Here is a 26,393-nt window from a genome sequence, read left to right as displayed (position 1 = left end):
GTGTGGAGTGCAAACAAAACAAAAGGACTTATAGGTTTTTGGTATACAGGTCACCATGGGTATGCGGGATGTAGGCAATGGGGTGTTATGGACGTGCGTACTATATAATTTTTACAAGTACCAAATTTTGTATGGAAAATATGGGTAGGTGAGTAGGATTCAAGAATTGCACCAAAAGTACTAAATTTGGTATAAAGCGTAGGAATAGAGGTGGAATTGTGAATTTTGGTATAATGGTCCACTAAAAGTGTGAAGGACTTACACAATGCGGTTCAATTTTCTTTATAATGAATGAAAAGCACAAAACGGAACAAAGTTCTGTATAAAGGGTAGAAATAGGGTTTTAATTATACATTTTTGTATAAGGGTATACAAAATCAACCATTTTCGCTAACAGAAAATAGCGGTATTGGCTAATCTCTATATAAAAAATAGTACTCAAATAACTGACTGACGGCTGAAGCTAGAACTTTAAAAGTTTGCACGAGTGCCAGATTTTGTGCGAAGGCATGTGATAAGACTGGGTGTTTGAAAACACCTACAGGGTGATATATAAAAACTGCAACAAAGTCAAACGTCATAATTTTTAGATTTTTTTTAATTTTATTGAATGAAAGCGAAAAAAGCAGGAAATAGCATCAAATTTTAGAATAAGTTTAAATTTGTTCGAATTGGTCATCTTTGGCACGAATTATTTCTTTGCGGTATTTTGGCCCATTCCCGGCGAAGCGCTTGCTTGAGGTAAGCGACACTTTGGTATTTTTAGTTCCAAACTTGCTTTCCAAAATAATCCACTCACAATAGTCCAATTGATTGGTATCCGGAGATTTTAGTGGACATTGTGCGCTGGAAATGAAGCGAGGAATCTCATTTTGTAACCATTCTTGGGTTGCGCGTGTTGAGTGCAATGGTGCTGATTCCTGTTTGAATGTCCAAAGTCTGCGGCCAAAAAGTTTGCGTGCCCAAGGCTTTAATACACCCTCCAGAATATTTTCGCGATAATATTCGGCATTTATTCCTATGCCAAGGTCGATTGATACGAGTGGAGAGCGACCATCGGTTGTTATGGCGGCCCACACCATCACCATGGCCGGCGCTTGAATTCTGGTGGCAAACCGAAGGCGCACATTTTCAGCTGACCTCTTTGGCAAGTGAACACGATCATTTTGTTTGTTTACAAACTGCTGGACAACGAATGTTTTTTCATCAGAGAAAACAAAATCCGCCAGTTCAGCACTTTCAGCCAAGCGAAGCAACTCTTTAGCTCTTTTGAGTCTATTTTCTTTCCGTTGCGGTGTAAGTTCTAGCATTTTTTGGAATATTAATTACTTTACCCCAATCTCATTTTTCAATATTTGCCGAATGGAAATTTGCGATATGTCAGTCAATGCGACACCGGTTTCGATCAAGTCGCTTCTTTACTTTTCGAACCATTTTTGCTGATGTTGCTGTTTTTATCCGTCCACTTCCTTGACGTCTGTCTACGCTACCAGTATCACGGTAACGAGCGATGGTACGAGACACATAAGATTTATTCGCATTTAAATGCTAGAGTGCTCTAACGACAGCCACTTGTGGTTTCCCAGCAAAATATAAAGAAATCACACTATCAAGCTTGAATTCCATAACGAATAACTTTTTTTTCTGGAAAATTCTTACCAAAATGCTTTTGTACGCTTGTAAACAATATAATGAGCTGTCACTGGAATAATTTTAACAGATGTCGGACGAGTGGCTTAGAAATGACAGCAGTCGGAAGTTGGTTGCAGTTTTTTCATCTCACCCTGTAGATAGATAGATGTCTTTTCTTTGGTGACATATAGTGAAATTTGATGAAGAATATTTTTGAAGAAGAATATTTTCTTAAATGATGTTTTGTTGAACAATTTTGTAAAACTCATATAAAGAACGGCTTAAACCCTATAATGTAAATGTATCCTTGCGTTTAGGTAAGATCTGAACTTTTGATGTCTTTTGAGGCCTGTAGTAGAGACTTATGACCATTAAATTTGTATAAAATTTTAATCTGATACGACACCGGGAGTATTAAACAATATTTAAAACAAGTTAAAAAGTATACGTCGTACGTATTCCCGACAGATGTATACCCTCAACTAATGTTCGATTGTTCAAATATATTTTGACTTCTGTTATGATTATTCAAATTGTTGACCCTCTATGGTGTAGGTTCCGAAGGAATGGGCCAATATTGTCCATTCGTATCGGATTTAAATAAATATGATAAAAATAATGCGACGTGCCAGGTTTGGACTATATTTGTTACTCCCTTCACATTATATGAGATTTGCGATAGTCGACCGAGGAGATAAAATATTGGTATGAACAAAATAACAAGGTTTCTGCTTGAGAAAAATATTTAGATATAGCAATTTGTAAAGAATCGCGGACTTGTTTCGCCCTTTGTGGCTAAGGTACCAGAAGCGGTTCGAAGATATAAATCATCTTCACAACAGATTTTGTGTTAGCAAAAATGTTTGCTCTTGCTCTCACTTACTCAATTTTTTGGTTATCGACTACAGTTTGGGGCAGCGATGCCAACTTAGTGCTTTTCGCGCTATTTATGGAGCTTTTTAGACCCCCCAAAACTCCAAAATAATGGGCATAGCGCGAAACGGAAAAAAGCACTGTACGTACGCTTTTTATCTTTTCTGTTGGTCTTTTAGCGGGTTTTAGATTTAAAATTTTTATACATTCGAATATTTTGAAAGTATGGCAAGTTCTACGCAAGTTCTTTACTGCAAATTCTTTACGTGTCTTTCATTCCTGTCATTGAATTTCTTTTGTTTACATGTAACTCTTTAATAAACCAAAATAAAACGAAGAATTTTGTGTATTATAAACCCATTGAAAGAAAAGTAAAATGAATGAGAAAAAACGCGGATGTCATTTCTAATATGGAATTAAGTATTGATAGTAGATAGATCTGGATAGAAGAAAATGAGTTCAAAGATTCCATAGAGCAAAATCCCTTTCAAGATTTATCAGAATTCGTTATATGACTCATAAGCTTCCCATACTCAAATGCAGAAGTAGAAAGAGCATTCAGTGCTATGAATTTATATAAATCGAAAATCAGAAACAGATTATCCTTAAAATCTGTAAATTCTATTTTACATATTAAATATGGCCTTCGTTGAGAGAATACGTGCTGTGACAAATACGACCTGCCGTCAAATGTCTGTAAAAAAATTATAAATGTCTTATGGCAAAATGAAGAAACTGATGCAGACATTCCAACTTCATTTGAAGCTATGGGTTTTATAGATGAACATAATTGTTTGTAAAAATGTATAGGTCTGTAAGTTTTAACCACATGTTCCTAATATATCATTTTTTTTTTTAAATATGTATGCACTTATATACATGAAATGTTTAAATAAGATATGATCTCAATTTTTGAATAAAACAGTATTCAGTTTAAAAAAATGTTTTATTGACAATTTTGGCATTTTGGCTAGAAAAAAATACATAGCGTTTTTTTACGCTTTTTTAAGGAAAGTTTTTGCGCCATTTTCGATTTTCTGGTTTTTAATTACGCTTTTAGCTCTCAAAATGTTGGCAACACTGGTTTGGGCTATCATAGCTCTAGAACACATCATACGTTTACAGAGATGGTTTTAAACAAGGTTTACACAGTAAATAATGAGAATATTACGTGGACATCCCAATTCATTTCCTCTCAGCATGATGATTGATACCCATCGATACCAACTTTTGCATTCACCCATTACTTACCAAAATAAATTTTATATAAAAACGACCCAGTTTATTCTTTTTAAGAATTCTTGTTTTCTTTATTATTTCAATCATTGATCATTTTCCACATCCCATAATTACTCCGTTCCACATTATCCTAAAGTAATTTCATTCATTCATTCGTACATTTGCTTTTCAGATCCTTTCATATTTTTTTCCTTTTTTGTTTTTTATGACATTTAGGTACACTATAGTTGAATAAATATTGATACATTCAGAAGTTGCCTTTGGATTTTTTTGTTTATGTTTTTTTTTTGCTTTTTGTTGTAGTTTCACTATATTGTATTGTATTCGATTTTCACATTTATATATAAAGTTTTTCATTTATTTTTACTCTTTTAGGCCAATTTATTGTATGGTTATTAGTTAGGATTTCGTTTTCGATTTGTTTCTTTGCTTTTTAGTATCATGGGTTACATTTTCGTCATCATCATCATCATCATCATTTCCTCATCTTCGACATTGACTTTGTCTCTGACATATGTTTTGGTATTTCATTTTTGTGGTTTGGTTTTGGTTGTGATAGGCATATAGAGAGAGGGGGGGTTATACATTGATGCTTCGATTTTCATTTGGGTTTTTTTTATTGTTGGTTTTGCACTTAACGGCCCATTTATCAAGAAAGATATGCGGTGATCATTAATTGGTGATTAGATTTATATTTCTGTTATAGTTGTTGTTATTGGTTTTTAAGTTTCCAGACTAAATATAAATTTTCGTTTTGTTGATACTTTTTGATAGGTAATATGTTTGGGTGTGTTAAGACGTGATATAATAGGTAGAAGTGTGGGTGATAAATTTTTTTGAGTTAAGATAAAAAGTAATTTTGTAGGTCAAAGATTTGTCCAAAGATAATGGCTAATCGTTGTGCAGAAGTAGACATTTTAAAGAGCATTTCAAAAAATCATTATGTTTATAAGTCTTCGAAAAAAAGTATTATAGACGCCAAAAACTATTCTTGATCAGCATAAGAAACCACTCTAGTTTCCGAACGAAAGGAAGCAAGTTGATAAAAATGTGGTGAAATGCATTTTAGGCCCGTAGAATTTTTGGTATTGAAAATGGAGCATAAAGGACCACATTTTGAGATGGAACCCATACAACTGTACCGCCAGATTTAAGGTATTTAAGCTGTTGTAGTCAGATTTTTAAACAGAATTTGCTGTAAATTGGCAGTTTGTGTTATCTATGTGTAGAAAACATTTTTTGCAAAGAACTGTCCATAGGGATCCAAGTTTAAGTACAATCCCCATGTATCTATACTTCCGAAATTTTGTATTGTGTTGATTTGTGTCGATTTTGACGATTTGAGGAGTGATGTCAAATTTGGTATTTCGGATTTTCGCAATGGATACGATCTATATTGACAGAAAATTGCTCCTATAGGTTCACGTCTTCGTAATGTGCCTACCTATATTCCGTATTTTGATGATTTTAGTTACTCTTTTTACCGGAATTGTTTCAAATTTGGTCTTTGGAGTTCACAATGAGAACTACTTCCTATGACAGAAATTTGCTTGTGCAGATGCAAGTCTTCGGTGTTTTAATGATTTTAGTTACACTTTTCAACAGAATTATTATCAACTTGGCATTTGGAGTTCGTAATAAGCACCGTCTTCACTGACAGATAATTGCCTGTAAAGCTCCAGGTTTTTTTTTTTATAGTCCCGAATAAGTATAACACCTGATATTCGGATTTTTTTTTTAAATTTTAGCGGCGTATTCAAAGGAAAATTTTTATATTCTGCAAATTTTTTTCCAAATGATGAAGGTTTTTGAAATTTCGACTCGGCCAAACTCAACTGTTTTTTTACTTGTTTTATTTCCATTGTTTTAGTATCGAATTCCATACATAAAGTAGAAATCGGTAATGACCAAACATTTGCAGGAAAATTACAAATTGTTGAGGTTGATGTTGGGTCCGTGGAAATTAATCTAGCATCCGAACATTTTATGGCAATGAAAATGGGTTATATTCGTCCAATATAGTTCCGATTAAAAGTACTTTGGCTGTTTTTTTTTTCATATGTTGTAAATAAATGACATCTTATCGTTCCAAAAGCTACAAATCATATTTATAAAGAACTGTAGACACATTTTCAAATGTTGGTTTTTCCTCCCCTCTTAACAGTACCGACTGATTTATATCAGATTTGTATTTCCATATAGTTTCAAGTTTTGGCACAACTCCCATACAACGATACCATCTGAAAAAAGTTATTTTATGATAGAATTTTAGCTGCAATTTAACATATTCTGATCTGAATAGATAAAGTCTTTATTCGGGGTATAATTTCTAAAATATGACTTCTTTAAATAGGTCTTCTTTTGGTGTAGAACTCATCGAATGGTGGGTCCTTATTTTTAAAGTTTTTGACCATAATACCCGAACGGAAATGTGGGAATATGAAATTTGCTTTTATGGCATTTTTATCGGCTTAAGTTTCGACTTTATGGTGGCATATTTTGGTATGTTTTCTTCCTCTACCATAAGGGAAATAAGTACCACATAGCGTGTTCCTGCTACCGAGGTTGTTTTCTATTGCGAATTTCAAATACTAACTTGGAAAAAATTTCGTGGAAAAGTGTTGCTAAAATTACCGGAATTCTGTGGACAGGTGTTTGCTACAGAGGTTGGTATCTACTGCAAACATCAAATACCTAATTTAAAATCCTCTCATTGAAAATTATGATTAATATCATAAAAATACTGACTACCTGTCATAGGCCATAACAATATTCAAATACAAAATTTGAAAAAAAAATCCGGAGAATAATGTAGCCAAAATCATCAAAATACGGAGGTACCGATGTAGTGGAGCTATACGAAGACCTGGTCCGACACAGAAAATTTTCTGTCACAGGCTGTAATACCCATTACGAACTTTAAATACGAGATTTGAAACAATTTCAGTGAATAATGTCGCTAAAATCATCAAAATACCGAATATTTAGAGGTACCGATGTAGGTGGGGGGGGGGGGTATACGAAGGCCTGGTCTGACATAGAAAATTTTCCGTTTTGGCTGTAATACCCATTACGAACTTAAATACGAGATTTGAAACAATTTCAGTGAATTATGTCGCTAAAATCATCAAAATACCGAATATTGAGAGGTACCGATATAGGAGGGCTATACGAAGGCCTCGACCTAAATAGAAAATTTTCTGTCACAGGCTACAATACCCATTACGAATATTAAATATGAAATTTGAAACAATTACGGTGAATAATGTCGCTAAAGTCAGTAAAATACCGAATATAGGTAGGTACCGATATATGGGGGCTATACGAAGACCTGGACCTGCATAGACAATTTTCTGTCACATACTGTAGCACATATTTGGAACTCTAAATACGAAGTTAGAAACAACTTCGGTAAATAATGTCTCTAAAATTATCAAAATACCGAATATCGGGGGGTATCGTTGTATGGGGGATATCGTGGACCTATATAGTCAATTCTTTTCCAGGGGGTAAACTACTTAGTTTCCAGACAATTCTATTGAAAGTTTTGGCTACGATCATGACGAACTTAATTTACCCTCCATACTATGTATAGTGGAGGCTATACAAATATTCAAAATATTGTTATTTTACAAAAACGAGAATGCACAAGGTACGAAATTGACACATTAGGGTTGCCATATATTTCCTCAATCATTCATGACTAAAGAAATGATCTCTCGAGAAAAAGGTTTTCCATGTTAAAGAGTCCGGCATAACGCTCATGTAACTCTAATGTGTTAAGTTGTTTTTGTTAAAATATATTTTTTATCAAAAGATAACAATTACATAATGCGACTTTTAACGATTTACATTCTCTAACACGGGTGGAATGCTTTCGGAATAATGGATAAGAAGTAAATATGAATGTAAATACGAATATTATGACTGTCTGATGTTCGACATGCGACTTGTTTTTTATGGACATGGATGTATTAGATTTTATATCAAGCAATGAATTTGACACAAACACGCTGGAGCCCCGATATGCGTCGCTAATTGGGATCGGTGAAACGGAAAAATATATCCCATGATATTATCTGTGTAGAGATTTTCCAAAATCCGCGAAAATGTGCCATTTCTAATTCTTTCACAACAATTATCTTTTTTCCTTGAATATTTGATAGTGTGTGTGTGTGTGTGTGGAAGAAAATCGGTGATAAATGTCTCAATAAGAAAGTGGATCCATAGTTGGACATTCGATTGGTGAGTAGATCTATTCAAAACAATTTCTCTAAAGAAATGTGTGGTTGTGTGTGTGAGAGAGATAGAGTGAAATGTAAAGGGCAACGTGTATGGCATTCGGCGGCATAGGTGGGTATATATTTTTTGGTGAGGGTGTTTGTGTGTTTGGGTGGCAAGTGAGGCTAGTCGATAAATGGGCTTGGACTAGGGTTTTACTTTCCATATATATATAGATATATTTGTATGTATATAAATCTCTAAAATTTCTGTGGTATACAATAGATTTTTTTATTCTATAATAATTTTTCTTGGGTTTTTTTATTGGATCGCATTTTTTGAAGTTGTGTGAGAGGCGAGAGATATTGAGGATGTTTGAGTTATTGGAACAAAGTACGCACTTGAAATGACATTTTTTGTAGAGAAAGGAGAAATGGTTATACGATGATTTTTCAAAAGAAAACTAATTGTCCGATGACTTACCTATCGTTTAAAGAAAAATTATATTTTATCCAATAAATTTTTCTATGTAAAAAACTCGACTTTGAAAGATTTTGTTTTTTTTTATAATAATTTGTTTTCTATAAAAGATTATTTTGCGAATGCTTTTCTATAGAAGAAGTTATCCGATAGTTTTTCCCATAGAAAACAACTTATTCGGGGGAAAGTTATCGGATAAAATTTCTTTTCTACACATAATGTTATAGACTAAGTTTTTGTTATCCTATAACTTCGTCTAACTTTATGTATACAGACAGAGTTATCGAGAAACTTTTGGTCTACAGAAAAAGTTATCAGATATTTCTTTTTTCTACAGAAAAAGTTATCAGATAACTGTTTGTCTACAGAAAAAGTTATCGGATAACTATAGATAAAAGTTATCGTATACATTTTTGTTTATAGACAAGGCTATCGGATAAGTTTCTGTCTATAAAAAAGTAATCGGATAACTGTACGCAAAAAGTTATAGTATAACTTTTTGTTTATAGAAAATGTTATCGGATAACTTTTTGTCTATAGACAAAATTATCGGTTAACTTTTTGTCTGTAGACAAAGTTATCGGTTAACTTTTTGTCTGTAGACAAAGTTATCGGATAACTTTTTGTCTGTAGACAAAGTTATCGGATAACTTTTTGTCTGTAGACAAAGTTATCGGTTAACTTTTTGTCTGTAGACAAAGTTATCGGTTAACTTTTTGTCTATAGACAAAGTTATCGGATAACTTTTTGTCTATAGATAAAGTTTTCGGATAACTTTTTGTCTGTGGACAAAGTTATCGGATAACTTTTTGTCTATAAACAAAGTTATCGGATAACTTTTTGTCTATAGACAAAGTTATCGGATATATTTTTGTCTATAGACAAAGTTATCGGATATCTTTTTGTCTATAGACAAAGTTATCGGATATCTTTTTGTCTATAGACATAGTTATCGGATAACTTTTTGTCTATAGACATAGTTATCGGATAACTTTTTGTCTATAGACATAGTTATCGGATAACTTTTTGTCTATAGACAAAGTTATAGGATAACTTTTTGTCTATGGACAAAGTTTTCGGATAATTGTTTGTCTATGGACAACTTTTTCTATAGACATAGACAACAATATATAGACAAAGTTATTGGATAATTTTTTTCTATAGACCAAGTTTTCGGATAGCTATTTGACAATAGACAAAGTTATCGTATAACTTTTTGTCTACAGACAAAGTTATCGGAAAACTTTTTGTCTTTAGAAAAAGTTATCAGATAAATGTGTGTCTATGTACAAAGCTATCTGATAAACCTTTATCTATAGACAAAGTTATCGGGTAACTTTGGGTCTATAGAAGACATTATCGGATAACTTTTTGTCTATAGAAGAAATTATTGGTTAATTTTTTTCATATTATGGAGTAATCTTTTCCATAGATAATATGATTTTTTTCTCTAAAAAATAAACCCCTTTCCTCAAAGAAAACATTTTTTCCAAATCTTAAATTTTATTTCCATTTCCAATACCTCAAATAAACTCAATATTTTTTCACCTCCAGGATTATTTGTTGTCCTTTGGAATTTGATTTCAGTTTTTTTTTTGGTTCCGGTTACGGCTCCGGTTGTTTGTTTTCTTCTTTTATTTTCATATTACAAATATCTGTGTGTGTGTGTGTGTTTTGTAGCTGATAGTTACTAAGGTGTGGGTGTGTGTCTCTCTGGCGTTTTTTTTTTTTCGTATTTTGGATTGGCGTGAGTGATATGGCTTTTTTTGGTTTTGTTGTTTCCTAAGTTCCATGTGTTTCGTTTCATTATTAAGGTCGGAGTTGAGTTTGTTGTTTTGTTTTTTTGGTTTTGTTGTTGTTGTGGTGAAATGTCTTTGATCAATTATTGTGTTCCATTTTCTAAATAGTTGTTTGCCCTCAATTCTTTAATAGTTTCTTTTCTTTCGTTATCAAATCCATTTTTCAATCCCATTTCCCCTTGTGTTTGTTTTGTTTTGCTTTTTTGTTGTATTCTCTAAAAACTACTAATTTGGCTGGTTTTTCTGTTACTTTTCATTAGTTTGTTCTTGCTGCGTGTGTCTCCTTCTACCTCCCACCTATCCACATTTACTTTTCAAATATCAATTCACCGTTCAGAAATGGATTCAAATAGGACTTTGTTTCATAACCGGAAACCGAGGGTGCTGTAATGCGTTTTCTCGCCAACGCTTTGGTTCGCTTCTCCGCATGACCGTGACTGTGGCCGTGCGTGTGATAGGGTCGCTTATCTTCTTTGGAATTCAAAATCAATGGGATCGGTATCGAGGTATAGACCGGTTCCTGTACAATGGATGTGGGTGGATTGAGGGCTGCCTCTTTGTATTTCTCCTCGGTAACCTTTTCCACCTCTGGCATCATTTCCCCAACACCACCCTCCTCTAGCATTTCCTTTTTCTGGTGATTTCGTTGATTACGTCGATGATGCTGATAGTGTTTGCGATGTGATTTACGTTTGCCATAGACTACGGGGGCGGTATCCAGAATCGGTAGGGTTTCAACGGGCCTCAAATCCTCTGCTACTTGTTCCTCAATACCCAAAGGGATACGATCCGGTTCGATGAGGGGAGGTGCCACAGGCTGACGTGCCGGGTCCAACAGGAATGTTCCATTGGTCGGCGAAACCGGTTTATTGATGCGATCCTTGGGATTCGATTGGATTATTGTTGCAGTGGCGAAAATCTCTTGGAATTTATTGCCAGCTGCCATCTGTTGCAGTTGTATGTGTTGTTTTTGTAGAAATTGTTGTCGCTGCTGTTGCAGCTGATTGAGAATACGATACTGTTCGAGTATGTGTCTGTAGAATTGTTCGGCGGTAACTTCAGATGAGTTGATGAGACGAATGGCAATTTTTTCGGGTATCACAATTTTGTCTGAAAAAAGATGAGAAAAAGGGTGGGGAAAGTTGGATTAAAAGAAGACAATTCTAGAGCACGTATGTTCAATGAAAAATTGACCAAAAATCAAGGCCACCACAAAATATTCCAAACAGTTTCTTATTTGTATTTCTGGAAGTCCTTAAATATATAGTTAAATATTTTTGGAAATAAAAAGAATTCCAAAAATTAATAGTAAGTCCTACAAAAACTAATAGAATAAAGACTAATAGAATAAAGTGCTGGAAGAACTGAACAAAATAATCTATGTATTTCCTTCTAAAATCTTTCTTGTAAAAGCTTCGAAGAAACTTTCTTAAATATCCACGTTTTGGCGGTTTGAAAGTTTTAATCAATCAAGAAAAAACTTTTCCTAAAAAATATAAGTTTTGGGGTCGATAGCCCTTGAAGAAACATTCGCCAAAAATGCCCGTTTAGAGGTCAGAATATCTTTGAGAACATATTATAAAAAATCTGATAGTCCTTGAAGAAACTTTCTTTAAAATCCACGTTTAAAGGACCAATTATCCCAGACGTTTTTTTTTAAATCGTAAAGTCTTTAAAGAAATCTTCAAAGAGGTCAGATTGCACATGTTTAGTAGTCGAAAAAAAAAATTATATTTAAAAGTCTAATAGCTCTTGAAACATATTTTCAAAAAAAATCTGATAAAATAAGAGATTTTTTTTAATCTTGAAGAGACCTCAGAGTCGGCTAGTCCTTCGTTTATAACAATATTAATCTTTGAAGAAATGTTTTTTCACGTTTGAGGGTCTGATAGTTCTTGGAGCAAGTTTCATAAAAATACGTTTTTTTTAATTTGAAGTTTGGGTGTCGTATAGACTTTTTTAATTGAAGATTTTTTAAATTTTCATGTCGAGGTCTGATAGTCCTTAAAGCAACTTCCTTAAAATATCTAAGCCTGGATCCTTGTTTAGAGATCTAAATGTCCTTGACGAAATTTTCTTAAAACAATCAGGTTTGGAGTCCTTGAGGTAATTTTCTTTGCTCTGAAAACTCTATATGTGGGCGTGTGATAGTTCCTAAATAACTTTTTTTTACAAAAAAAAATTTTTTTCAGGTCTTAAAATCCGAGACCAAGTACAGGGTGAGATAAAAAAAACTGCAAGAAAGTCAAAGGCCATAATTTTTACATTTTTTTTAAATTTTATTAAAAGAAAACATTTTTCGGAAATAGCATCAAATTTTAGGATAAGTTTAAATTTTGTCGAATTGTTCACATTTGGCACAAATTATGGCCTTCAAACGGCGCTTGCTTGGGGTGATCGACACTTTGGTATTTTTTAGTGCCAACCTTGCTTTGCAAAATACTTTAGTCACAATAGTCCAACGGATTGCTATTCGGAGATTTTGGTGGCCACAGCTGTTGGACGAGTGGCTTAGAAATGACAGCAGTCTGAAGTTGGTTGCAGTTTTTTCATCTCACCCTGTATAATGGCACCCCCTTTTTCGGTATTCTGGTGATTTAAGCGACATTATTCATCGGATATGTTTCATATTTGGTATAACGGATACTGCAGCCTATGACAGAAAACTGTCTGTGCAGGTCCACGTCTTCATATATTTCCCATATAATGGTACCTCCCAAAACTCGGAACTTTGATGATTTTAGCGACATTATTCACCAGAATTGTTTCAAATTTGGTATTTGAAGTTTGTAATAGGTACTACAGCCTATGACAGAAAATTGTCTGTGCAGGTCCACGACTTCGTATAGCCCCCATATAATGGCACCTCCCGACATTGTGCATTTGGATGATTTTAGTGACATTATTCACCGGAACTGTTTCAAATTTGGTATTTGAGATTCGTAACGGATACTGCAGCCTATGACAGAAAACTGTCTGTGCAGTTCCACGTCTTCATATTGCTTCCATATAACGGTAGCTTCCGATATTCGGTACTTGACTTCAAAAAGGTCATCCGCATTTAGAGCACTGAAATTCCTTAAAAAGTCTTTAAAAATATATTCAAATCTACGTTTATAGTTTCGAATGTCCTTTTTTAACAATTTAATCCTTAATCTATAAAAGTCCCTTAAAATTCTCGTTGATAAAAACCCCTCGTTTAAAGCTCTTTTTGAAAAACTTTTAGAGTCCCAGACAAAAAGTTTCTTAAAAATACTAATTTAGAGCACTATAATGAAGGCTCCTTGAAAATTATTTTTAAAAATTTTCTCATTTTCTCTCTGAAAAAATTTTCTTAAATATTCCCCTTTTTATATTTTCATAACTCCTTTAAAAAATAATCTTAAAATATCATCAAAAAATATATGAGGCTTGAAATCTCTGTGCCTCTGAGCCACTGTCGTGTCACTCGCCGTAATGAAATTCTGACCATTTTTGTTTCGAAAACATCGCACAAAGCATCATAAAATGATTTCATTATTTTATGAATTTCATATTACTCATACGCTCCAGTTGGTTAGTCATTCAGTCAGTCAGTCAGTCACTGCAACTGACTACATAACATAAATTAATCATACGCCCCCAACCAACGCCGCCTCCACCAAAAATACACAATGTGATGGCGTGAGCATTTGGCATTCCAAATATTAAGGATACGTAATACAAGGGCTTTCACGAACGAAATCACTCCAAAATTATTACTTTTACAAGCAAAGAAATAAAAAAGCCAGTAGAAACAACAACGACGACAACGATAACAACAACTGTTTTCCAGCCATCAGCCAAAGTAAATAAAAAACCATGACCTACAAAAATCAGAGAAACCACAACAAATAATTCACCTACACCTGTCAAAAACAGCAACACTACTACAAACAACAGCAGCAGCAAAAAAAAAGGTAACGACAATGTCATTGGAAGAGAGACAGACCGAGAGAAAGAGACGACGACGAAGAAAAAGAGAATGTTAGAATTTAGACGACGAAGAAGAAGCAAAAGCAGAAAAACGGAAATAATAACGAAATGCAATTTTTAGACACCAACACATTTGCAACACTCTGCCAGGCATTACGGCTGACTGGCTGCCTGCCTGCCTGGCAGGCAGACCAACAACAGCCATATCTTATTACGATTAACCTTGTAGTACGACGCCAACAACAACAATCTGTGCACCTTGAAAAATATTTACTGTTCATATGAAAAAAAATAGGGGAGAAATGAGGGCTGAGGGAGGTGACTACTCAACACAAGCCCCTTCACGCCTCTTAGCCTTCTGCTTTCTAGTAAGTAAGAGGCTTGCAGTTAGTCTGGTTGGCAGTCAGTGAAACAGGCTTGTTTTTTTGCTTTTTAATGTTTGATTTCCATGCTGATGATGTTGACACTGTCAATGAGGACCAAGATGGTTATGTCGCTGGTGGCGATGACAGAGATGATGGCGAGCCAGAAAATATCAACAACAACAACAACAAATTACCAGAAATCCTCCTAGAAAAAGTAAACAGATGTTGCAAGGGTGGCGCCCAAATGAAGAAGCAGACCTTAAATAAATGTCAAGAAACCCGAGCAGCCAGCAGCCACAAGAACCGCACCAACACACATTCACACTCACCCACCTTTAGAATGGCCACAACTTCAAACCTAGAAACATTAAACAACAGCAACAACAAACACCTTCACAGTTCAAAAAACAGACAAGAGAAACTAGAACATCAACTTTGCACTCTCGTTCGTTACTCCAAAGCCAAGAGCCCGCAAAAAAAAAACGATGGAAAGAAAAAAAGGGGCAAAAACGACGGTGACAAGTACCAAGTCGAAGCTAAAAAAGAAGAGCAAGAATGACAAGGGGTGGGGGGAAGCAAAAAAGAACTTTCCATTGAAAAGTTGGCTAAAAACTGATTATATTCATTATAAAATGTTAACAAATTTATAGGATTTTTGACCTGCATTTAAAGATGGGAGAGTAAACTGCACTCACACATACAAACATATCCTACAGAGAGAGAGAGTGTGTGGTGTCAGTAGCAGAATAGTCATTGCATATTTTGAATGAAAATATGCAGGTCAAACAAAGAATCGAACATATCATATTGGGGAAGGGTTACCTTGTTGGTTTTTATTTTCCATACCAAATCGTCTCTTTTTTTTGTAGAATATTTGTCAATTATTTTCTGATTTAAAAATGTAAATTTTCCAGTAATCTTCGAGCTCTAAACTTGGATGTTTCAATGAGGTGTTTCCCCCAAGGACTTTTACAGCTATAAATGCGGGTTTTATAAGAAGCCATTGGTCAAGGATGTTTAGAGTTAAGAAATTAGGATTCTTAAGAATTTTTTTACGAGAACTTATAGAGCTATTACGTTTTCTTTTATAAAACGTTTTGACGGACATCACGTCACAAAATGTTGATTATATAAGAACACTTTTTTGAAGGATTTTCATCATATCTTAACGTGGATAACTTCCGGGAAGTTTTTTAAGGACTTTCAGACGTTATCTTTAATTGAAGACTCGTTTCAGTTTCTTTAAAATATTTCTAAGCTAGGTTATGTCAGAAAAATGTTTTAAGGACTATTAGCTTTTGTTTATGTATATTTTTTTCAGGTACTATGAGATTCCTAAAAGGCTAAGGAGAGCATATTCAAGGACTATCAAGTCAACCTGAACTAGATTATTTCAGGACTATAAGCTTTTAATGTGGCATGTCGTTAAAGACGTTTTGAAGGACTTTAGACTTTTAAACATAAATTCTTAAAAAAAGTCTTTCAAGGATCAACAACTTTTTCAAGGACCCTAAGAGTCCTTGTTGTTTGTTTCTGGATAAAAATGTAAAAGATTTTTGGGGTTCCAAATGTGTATGTGTTCTTAAACTTTTTTAAGAAACTTTTAGCTCTAACATGGACTATTGAAGAAGACTTTTAAGAATCTCTTAACGTACATTCTTAAAGAAGATAATTTTAAGAACGTGTATTTCTGAAGAAGAATTTTCAAGGACCTTCATAGCTTTAAACTTGGATTTTTGAAGAAAACTTTCTCAAAGACCTTTAGAGATCTAAACATAGGTTCTTAACCCGCCTCTTGAAGAAAATAATTTTAAGATAGTGAATTTGAAGAAAATTTTTTTCGGGGAACTTTAGAGCTTCAAAGGTGGATTTTTGAAAAATATTAATTAAAGGGCATTTAAGGCTCAAATCGTGGATTCTTAAAGAAGACTTTTAAGGACCTCGAAACGTGTATCCTTGAAGAAGAACATTTGGAAATATGACCGTGGATTATTGATGATACTTTTATAAGGACCTTTAGAAATTTAAACGTGGATTATTGAAAAATACCTTTCAAGGACTTTTAGATGTCTAAATATAAATTCTTAAAAAATAATATTTCAAGGGCCTTTAGAACGTTCAGAACTTTAACTTTGCAGAATTTAAGGACCTTTGAGCTAAAACATGGATTCCGGAATAAGACTTTTTCAGGAATCCCCGTCCTTGGAAGAGGAATTATTTTTCAAGGACCATTAGAAATATAATCGTGGATTTTTGAACAAGGACCTTTAGATGTCTAAATATGAATTCTTAACAAAAAATAATACTTCGAAGACCTTTAGAGCTCTAAAAGTGGATTCTTCTGACGAAGACTTTTTCGAGGACCTTCAGAGTTCTAAACGTGGATTGTCAGGGACTTTCAGTAGCACAAACGTGAGTGTCTTCTTCAGTATTTTCCATGGCCACAAACATGTATTTTTAGGAAAATTTTTTCAAGGAGAATCAGACCTCTAACCTTGGATTTTTTGAGAAAAATTCTTCAAGGACTGTCAGACACCCAAGTGTGAATTGTCAAGGTCTTGAAGGCTCTAAACGTGAACTTTTAAAGAAAAATTCTTCAAGGATTTCAAAACGTGGGGTTTGTGAGACCTATGAAGGTGGACTTTTTAAGAATATACCTTCAAGTACTGTCAGACCGCCAAATATTGATTTGGTAAGACAAAAAGTGGATTAAAAAATCAAGGACTAGAAGACAACCAAACTTGAAATGAATTTAAACTTGAAGTGAAAAAATCAAAAATTTTAAGACAACCAAACATTGATATTTAAGAAAGATTCTTCCAGGGTATAAGTAGACTTTTAAGATCACTTGACGTGGATTTTTTTTAAGTTTTTAAGAAAATTTCTTCAAGAAATATCAGACTTCCAAAAATGGATTAAAAAACCTTCAAAGGGTATGAAAGGTCTTAACGTGGATTTTTAGTAAAAGTTCTGCAAGGACAATTCGACGTCCAAACGTGGATTTTTTAATAAAAGTTCTGCAAAGACTATCCGACCTTTAAACGTGGAATTTTTAATAAAAGTTCTGCAAAGACTATTTGACCTCCAAACGTGGATTTTTTAACAAAAGTTCTGCAAAGAATATCCGATCTCCAAACGTGGATTTTTTAATAAAAGTTCTGCAAAGAATATCCGATCTCCAAACGTGGATTTTTTAATAAAAGTTCTGCAAAGACTATCCGACCTTTAAACGTGGAATTTTTAATAAAAGTTCTGCAAAGACTATTTGACCTCCAAACGTGGATTTTTTAACAAAAGTTCTGCAAAGAATATCCGATCTCCAAACGTGGATTTTTAATAAAGTTTTGCAAAGAATATCCGATCTCCAAACGTGGATTTTTTAATAAAAGTTCTGCAAAGAATATCCGATCTCCAAACGTGGATTTTTTAATAAAAGTTCTGCAAAGAATATCCGATCTCCAAACGTGGATTTTTTAATAAAAGTTCTGCAAAGAATATCCGATCTCCAAACGTGGATTTTTTAATAAAAGTTCTGCAAAGAATATCCGATCTCCAAACGTGGATTTTTTAATAAAAGTTCTGCAAAGAATATCCGATCTCCAAACGTGGATTTTTTAATAAAAGTTCTGCAAAGAATATCCGATCTCCAAACGTGGATTTTTTAATAAAAGTTCTGCAAAGAATATCCGATCTCCAAACGTGGATTTTTTAAAAGAATTCAAGGACTCTTAGGCTTGCAAACACGGATTTTAAAGGAAATATTTTTCGAATATAAATTAAAGAAGTTTGATCTACAAAATCCACGTTTGGAGGTCTGAGAGTCTTTGAAAAATTATTTTGGGATTGTGACGATTTATGATTTTTTTTAATCCTCGTTTAGATGCCTTGTGCTCCTTGAAGAAATTTCTTAAAATATCACCGTTTGCAGATATGACAATCCTTGCTAAATTTTATTTAAAACCCACGTTTTAAGTTGTGATAGGCCTTGAAGAAACTTTTTAAATAATCCATTAATAAATTTTCATAAAAATTTAATTTTAGAGGACTGGAAGTCCATGAAGAATTTTTTCCATAAAATTACGTTTGGAGGTCCGATAGTCTTCAAAAAAAAAAAAAATACTTGCTTTGAGATTTGATTCTGGGATAAATTTTTCTAAAAAAATCCGTATTTAATTTAATTTTCAAGGACTTTTGGGCTTTTAAAAGTAATTATCTCAAGCAGTATTTCACCCTTTTATCAAAAATCGAAATGGCAACCCTAATGTTATATCATCCTTGTTGGGTGGATGCATAGAAGGAAGGAAACACGGACTTCTATAGTAATGAGTCGATTTGCAGTCAATGCTATATTTCCAATAGCCTAGCTTAATACAGAGACATCGTTGTGTTGTGGCATACAACCGTAGACAGTTGCACCGAGAGGGCCTTTGCACATGTTGGTTGGTTAGCTGGGTGGCCAGCTTAAAGAGTAGATGAGAATATGTGTGAGTATGTGTTTTTTTTCTCAGAGGTTTTGCATGCTATCTGTTTGTTTGTGGTGTTTTACTTTTAGCTACATGCATGATGGCTAGGTGAAAGTGAGTGTGTGTGTGTGTGGGTATTTGTTTATTAGTCTCTTCGACAAAAACAAAACGGATTGAGTACGACAACCCATTGACCTACATTTTCATAGTACGAGCAACAGCAGGAAAAAAATAAGCAACAACAGCAAAAACAATATAAGACCCACAAATAAAACTCTCGTCTTCTTCGTTGTTGTCGCCGACGTCGTTGGACAAATAACCAACCATTCCAGTGAACCAAAAAATATATAATTCTTTTTTCAGTTCATTCCTTTGCCTGGTTGTTTGTTTTTTGACTCCTACTTCGTTTGATGTTGGTTGGTTGGATGGTTGCTCTTCTCACTGTTGCTGTTTTGCATAAAGACCAACACACACACACACAAAGCCGGATAGGGGGACAGACATCGTCATACAATACCACAACAAATGTGAGGTTAAACGTTGCAACTGTTATGGCGACTCGACAATAATGGCTGATAGACTGGTAACATCATGAATGGTATATATTTAAGAGACGGAGAGAATGAGAGAAAGTGCAGAGTGGGCATGAGAGTTGTGGTCTAGTGCAAGATAGAGGATTAAAACTTATTCAAATTCCATTGATAATCAGAATGAATGAGAGAATCGCAAAGAAAATAAAAAATATGATGTTGAATATAATAAATACAAAAAGCAAGAAGCAAAGGTGATTTCTATACATATGTATGCAAGAGGTGTAAAAGGTGTAGTGTGTCAGAGAGATAAAAAATATAAAAATACAAAAGCCCTGAACAAATTTTGAAAAACAATACAATTGTCTTTTTTATGGAGATCTATTTTGAGGGTCTTGTTTCAAGTGGTCCTCTTTGGCACAAAAAACAAAAGGTTGAAGTTCCATCGGAAGTAAACAATAAAATAAATTAAATTCAGAAAATTGGTAGTATTTTAAAGGGTCTTGAAGAGTTTTCATTTTCATTTAGATAGAAGAGACGAAATAAATTGGACTTGTAAAGGCAGACGGGACTGTGGGTTAAGGTAGAAACTTTGTCATTGATTTAGGGAAATTGCAAAGGACAATTCGTACTGAAAGGGTACGAAAAGTACTAATCTTTACCAAAAATTGAATACTTTCTATTGGACAAACGGAATGAGCTAAAATTTGTAATGAGATCACTGATGGAGCGCATGATAGACGTTTTTGGAAAATCGAACTTCAAGGTTACGAAAAGTTCTACGAAAACTTCTAAAATGGTACCATTTTGTATTATGTGAACCGATAGAGCTAAAAACTTGAAACAAGGATACAAAGTAAGTTTGATATATGTGTACTAAGTGTGCGAACTGTCATAAATGGTACTAAATTTAGAACAGTTTGGTTAAGGGTGAACGTATGAAGCTGACATTTTTAAATTTTGTATTGAAGTCACTGTGGGTTATAGGTTTGTGATAGATAGGTGTTTTAAAAATGAATTGGTTGAACAGATAGTGCTTGAAATCTGAAATTTGGTATTAGGGTCGCTGTCAATCTGTATCATGGAGTTACGGATGTGATTTCGGAAATGTGTATTATAATTGTACGAAAATTACTAAATAACAATTGATTTGGTATTAGGTGAAGGGATAGAGATACAATTCTTACTTTTGGTACGAAACAGCTGAAATCCTAAAATTTGATATTAATTGGAAATTTTTACTAAATTGCACGATAAGTACTAAATTTTACTACATTTGTTATGGAGTGAATGTATAGAGCTGAAATCCTGAAATTTGATACAGATGTCAGTGTTGGTGTCTAGTATTGAGATATGGAACGGTTTTGGTGTTGGTCTACTAAAATCCTCGTTTGGTGGTTTGCTAGTCTTGGTGTCTAGTATTGAGATATGGAACGGTGTTTGTGTTGGTCTACTAAAATCCTCGTTTGGTGGTTTACTAGTATTGGTGTCTAGTATTGAGATATGGAACGGTTTTGGTGTGGGTCTACTAAAATCCTCGTTTGGTGGTTTACTAGTCCTTGAAAAATATGCTTTAAAAAACCACATTCGTTGGTCAACTAGTCCTTGAAAAATATGCTTTAAAAATCCACGTTTGGTGGACTACTAGTCCTTGAAAAATATGCTTCAAAAATCCACGTTTGGTGGTCTACTAGTCCTTGAAAAATATGCTTTAAAAATCCACGTTTGGTGGTCAACTAGTCCTTGAAAAATATGCTTTAAAAAATCCACATTTGGTGGTCTTACAGTCCATGAAAAATATGCTTTAAAAAAATCCACGTTTGGTGGTCTACTAGTCCTTGAAAAAAATGCTTTAAAAAATGCAGTTGTAGTGGTTTAGTAGTCCTTGAGAAATATGCTTTTAAAAAATCCACGTAGGGTGGTCTACTAGTCCTTGAAAATATGCTTTAAAAAACCCAGGTGTAGTGGTCTACTAGTCCTTGAAAAATATGCTTTAAAAACCAGGTGCAGTAGTTTACTAGTCCTTGAAAAATATGCTTTAAAAAATCCATGTTTGGTGGTCAACTAGTCCTTGAAAAATATGCTTTAAAAAAACAGGTGTAGTGGTCTACTAGTTCTTGAAAAATATGCTTTAAAAAAACCCACGTTTGGTGGTCAACTAGTCCTTGAAAAATATGCTTTAAAAAACCAGGTGTAGTGGTTTACATACTTGAAAAGTATGCTTTAAAAAATCCACGTTTGTTGGTCTACAAGTCCTTGAAAAATATGCTTTAAAAAATCTACTTTTGGTGGTCAACTAGTGAATGAGAAGAGAAACCAAACACTCTGTGTTGAGATCAGTTCCAAATCTCACTCCTGAGAAATAAAACACAACCGCTCGTTTGGGTTGCTGGTTTAAATCTGATTTTATTTTCAAAAATATTGTTCTTAACTGCTACAAAAACTGATCTAACTTAACCTATTCGCAGCCACACAATTGTTTTTAGATTTACAATGAACCATTGCATAGCTGTTTGTCCCTTCATTCAAGTGGTCTTGGCTACCTACTGGCGCATCGATAATTGTGTGTGTGTGGGTCATGGACTTTATTATTTTACACATTACCATATGCGACAGCGCACAAGATCACTGAATTGTATACATGTGGTATTTTATGACCGCTGGGAAACTGATAATGTTTAAATATTTATTTTTAATTTTTGGATTTTCCCAGCGCCTCAACCGCACACAAAAGGATGTACAAAGTATTTTGTACATTCTCCCGGCCGGGTTTAATATGTATACATTTAGTTTTATTTTTTAAATCGGATTTTACCAAAGGGAAAGTTAAAGGGACAGTTGATTTTTGTAAACAGTTAATACTTATAATAATGTAAGCCTTCTGCTAGGTAAACGCTTCAAAGTAACGGCTCCACTTCTTGATCCAGCTTCTTGGCAGCTAAGCATTTTGAGAGAGTCCTTTGAAAAATGTTGTTGTTGATCGCTTGAAGATTTTGTTGTTGTTGAGTTTTGTGGTTGGTGAGTTGATTTACTGCTATTACCACACTCGATGTTGTTAAAGTTGTATGTAGTTAGTGTTGTATAGGTGTTGATTGTATCCGCCGCTTTTGAGGGAAACGAATTTTTGGCGAGAAAATAAACACACCGCTTCGTTCGGGTGTAGATTCAATTCTTATAGCGAGAAAAGATATAACACCGCTTCGTTCGGGTGTATAATCAATTCTTGCATCGAGAAGGATAGACCACCGCTTTGTTCGGGTGTAGAATCCATTCTCGATCCGGCTCGAAGGACCAAATGAATGAGAAGAGAAACCAAACACTCTGTGTTGAGATCAGTTCCAAATCTCACTCCTGAGAAATAAAACACAACCGCTCGTTTGGGTTGCTGATTGATCTGATTTTATTTTCAAAAATATTGTTCTTAACTGCTACAAAAACTGATCTAACTTAACTTATTCGCAGCCACACAATTGTCCTTATCTATTTTTAGATTTACAATGAACCATTGCATAGCTGTTTGTCCCTTCATTCAAGTGGTCTTGGCTACCTACTGGCGCATCGATAATTGTGAGTGTGTGGGTCATGGACTTTATTATTTTACACATTACCATATGCGACAGCGCACAAGATCACTGAATTGTATACATGTGGTATTTTATGACCGCTGGGAAACTGATAATGTTTAAATATTTATTTTTAATTTTTGGATTTTCCCAGCGCCTCAACCGCACACAAAAGGATGTACAAAGTATTTTGTACAACTAGTCCTTAAAAAATATATGCTTTAAAAAATCAACGTTTGGTGGTCTACTAGGCCTTGAAAAATATGCTTTAAAAAATCCACGATTGGTGGTCAACTAGTCCTTAAAAATATGCTTTAAAAAATCCACGTTTGGTGGTCTACTAGTGCTTGGAAAATATGCTTTAAAAAGTTCTTGAAAAATATGCTTTAAAAATCCACGTTTGGTGGTCTACTAGTCCTTGAAAAATATGCATTAAAAAATCCACGATAGGTGGTCAACTAGACCTTGGAAAATATGCTTTAAAAATTCACGTTTGGTGGCCAACTAGTCCTTGAAAAATATGCTTTAAAAATCCACGTTTGGTGGTCAACTAGGCCTTGGAAAATATGCTATAAAAATCCACGTTTGATGGTCTACTAGGCCTTGGAAAATATGCTTTAAAAACCACGTTTGGTGGTCTACTAGTCCTTGAAAAATACAATTTAAAATATCCACGTTTGATGGTCTACTAGTTCTTGAAAATTATGCTTAAGCATTCTCTGCAATGAGTCTATGTTCCATTCCTCTAAAATATCCTTTCATCTTTTTACGAAGATACGCTTTTGGCCTTTAATTCCATATTTTAATTTCCGACTATACTCTACATGTTTTGGTTTATAAATTTGACATCTCATTAACTAATTAATCTTAAACCGCAAACAACATTTAAACCACACAATCGTTATTTCATTCTCGATTAGTTCTGACTTTAGCACAAACCATCTTATTAAATATGTTGACGTTTCGACATTCTTAATGGTATTACAAGAGAAAAAAAAAACACCGGATTATGGGTTATTAATGAAGCTTTTTCACCATTGACTTGTGTATCCTTTTTTCTCGAATGCCCTATTGGCAATGTATATTTTTTTAGTTCTACCGGAAAATTTACAGCCCTTCTCAGAGAAAAATGCCATTATATTTGGGTATTAGTTTTTAAGCCTAAACAAATGAATGGATACCGCCCTCCGTTTTTCCTCTCCTCCCCCACTTTTGACAGAAAATAATCTCCTATTTATGGTTAAAATATGTTTAACTTTATGGTTTTACCAGCCAACAAATTGTTGGCTCAAAGCGGCAAAAAAACCCGAAACGAAAAGAATGAATGAATTTTTGCTGATGCCTAAATATAGGCAAATATTTCCCACCCACTTCAACAAGATTTTCAATATTTTATAGAGACAATGTTTTGTGTTGTAGTCATTTGTCAAGATGATTGTTTGTCATTCTGTAAGTGTCTGTGTGTGTGTGTTTTTTTTTTGGTTTGACAAAATGAAATGGAAATAACAACTTTCACTAAAGCCTTTTCGTTCAGCTGATTGAGTGCCTCAAAGTAGGCAACACATTTTGCTATTACTACTACTACTGCCTGACAAAGTGGCATAGTAGGCCAAAACAAAGAAGAAGCCAAGAAAAATGAACATAAAAAGTATTATGGGGATGGTCGACATGTAGAAGACGTAAATGTCAAAAAGTCTGTAGAAATGTAGGAAATGTATTATGTCACAAGCCCTAATATCTATTGTATATTAATAAAAATACCTTTGGGACTTTTGTAAAAAAGAACATGCTGCTATATAAAAGTTGGTCCTTTTTAACATTTTCTTTAGAAATCCAACAACCTTTTCTAAAATGCACAATTATATCCAGAAAGGTCTGCCAAAATTTTTTCATGAAAATATTAAGGAATTTTTTTCCGTGAAAACCAATTTTTTTTAAATCAAAAGTGTTATTAATAAACACCTTGATTCTGGGACAACAGTTCTGGTTAATAGTAGTTTGGTCTTACTTCCCATTTTTTTTAAGTGCATATGTTCACCGTTTGCCGGTGAAATAACTGGTGCGAAGGTGTATGTCTGGGTCTTTGGAAATTTGTACTAAAAGTATACGAAAAGTACTAAAGTGTACTAAAAATTAAATACTTTGTATTGGACAAACGGAATGAGCTGGAATTCTGATACTTGGAAAGAGAGCTATGATGCAGTGCAGGAGAGATTTGCCAAAGGTTATTTTGGAAAATCGAACATTAATGTTACGAAAAGTTCTAAAATGGAACTAAATATCTGAAATGGTACTAAACATCTAAAATTGTACCATTTGGTATTATGCGAATAGAGCTTAAACCCTAAAACCTCATATCAGGGTTAGAAAGTAAGATCGATAAATGAACGCGGTTTTGGAAATGTGTACTAAGTGTGCGAACTGTACTAAATAGTACAATTTGGTATTGGGTGAAGCAACAGAAATACAGCTCTGAAATTTGATATTTAGATTACTGATGGTATTTGTGTTTGAGATGTGAAGGTGGATTTGGAAATGTCTACTATAATTGTACGAAAAGTGCTAAATGGTACTGAATTTGGTATTGGGCGAAGGAATAGATCTGATATAATTAAATTTAATATTGAGGTCTCTGTTGGTATCTGGGATTGAGATATGGGATGGTTTGGCAAATAAGTTCTAAAATTATACGAAAAGTACTAAATAGTACTAAATTCGATATTGGGTGAATATATAGAGTTGATATCCTAAAATTTTATATAGATGTCGGTGTTGGTATCTGAATTTGAGATTTGAAGGTGTTTTCGGAATGGTCTCTGTTGGTATCTGGGATTGAGATATGGGATGGTTTGGCAAATGAGTACTAAAATTATACAAAAAGTACTAAGTAGTACTAAATTGGTTTTGCAAATGAGAACTAAAATTATACGAAAAGTACTAAATAGTACTAAATTGGATATGGGGTGAAGATATAGAGTTGATGTCCTAAAATTTGATATAGATGTCGGTGTTGGTATCTGAATTTGAGATTTGAAGGTGGTTTCAGAAAGGTCTCTGTTGGTATCTGGGATTAAGATATGGAATGGTTTTGCAAATGAGTACTAAAATTATACGAAAAGTACTAAATTGGATATTGAGTGAAGATATAGAGTTGATATCCTAAAATTTGATATAGATGTCAGTATTGGTATCTGAATTTGAGACTTGGAGATTGTTTGGGAAATGTTTTCTATAATTCTTCGAAGAGTACTATATTTGGTATTGGACGAAGAGA

General features: G+C 34.0%; 1 protein-coding gene across 1 annotated transcript in view; it reads right to left on the bottom strand.

Annotated features, from left to right (window-relative positions):
- Positions 1–9,693: 9,693 nt before the first annotated feature.
- The window catches only part of LOC101895993 (uncharacterized), a 30,076-nt gene continuing 13,376 nt past the window's right edge, over positions 9,694–26,393 (bottom strand). Inside the window, exon 2 of the mRNA XM_005176784.4 lies at positions 9,694–11,354. Within this exon, the coding sequence (XP_005176841.1) occupies positions 10,552–11,354 (803 nt within the window). The 3' untranslated portion in view covers positions 9,694–10,551. The remainder of the gene's footprint in view (positions 11,355–26,393) is intronic.

The sequence above is a fragment of the Musca domestica genome, unplaced genomic scaffold, assembly GCF_030504385.1.
Source record: "Musca domestica strain aabys unplaced genomic scaffold, Musca_domestica.polishedcontigs.V.1.1 44, whole genome shotgun sequence".
Lineage (NCBI taxonomy): Eukaryota > Metazoa > Arthropoda > Insecta > Diptera > Muscidae > Musca > Musca domestica.
The sequence above is the reverse complement of the archived record's forward strand: the minus strand, read 5'-3'. Positions and strand labels throughout refer to the sequence as shown.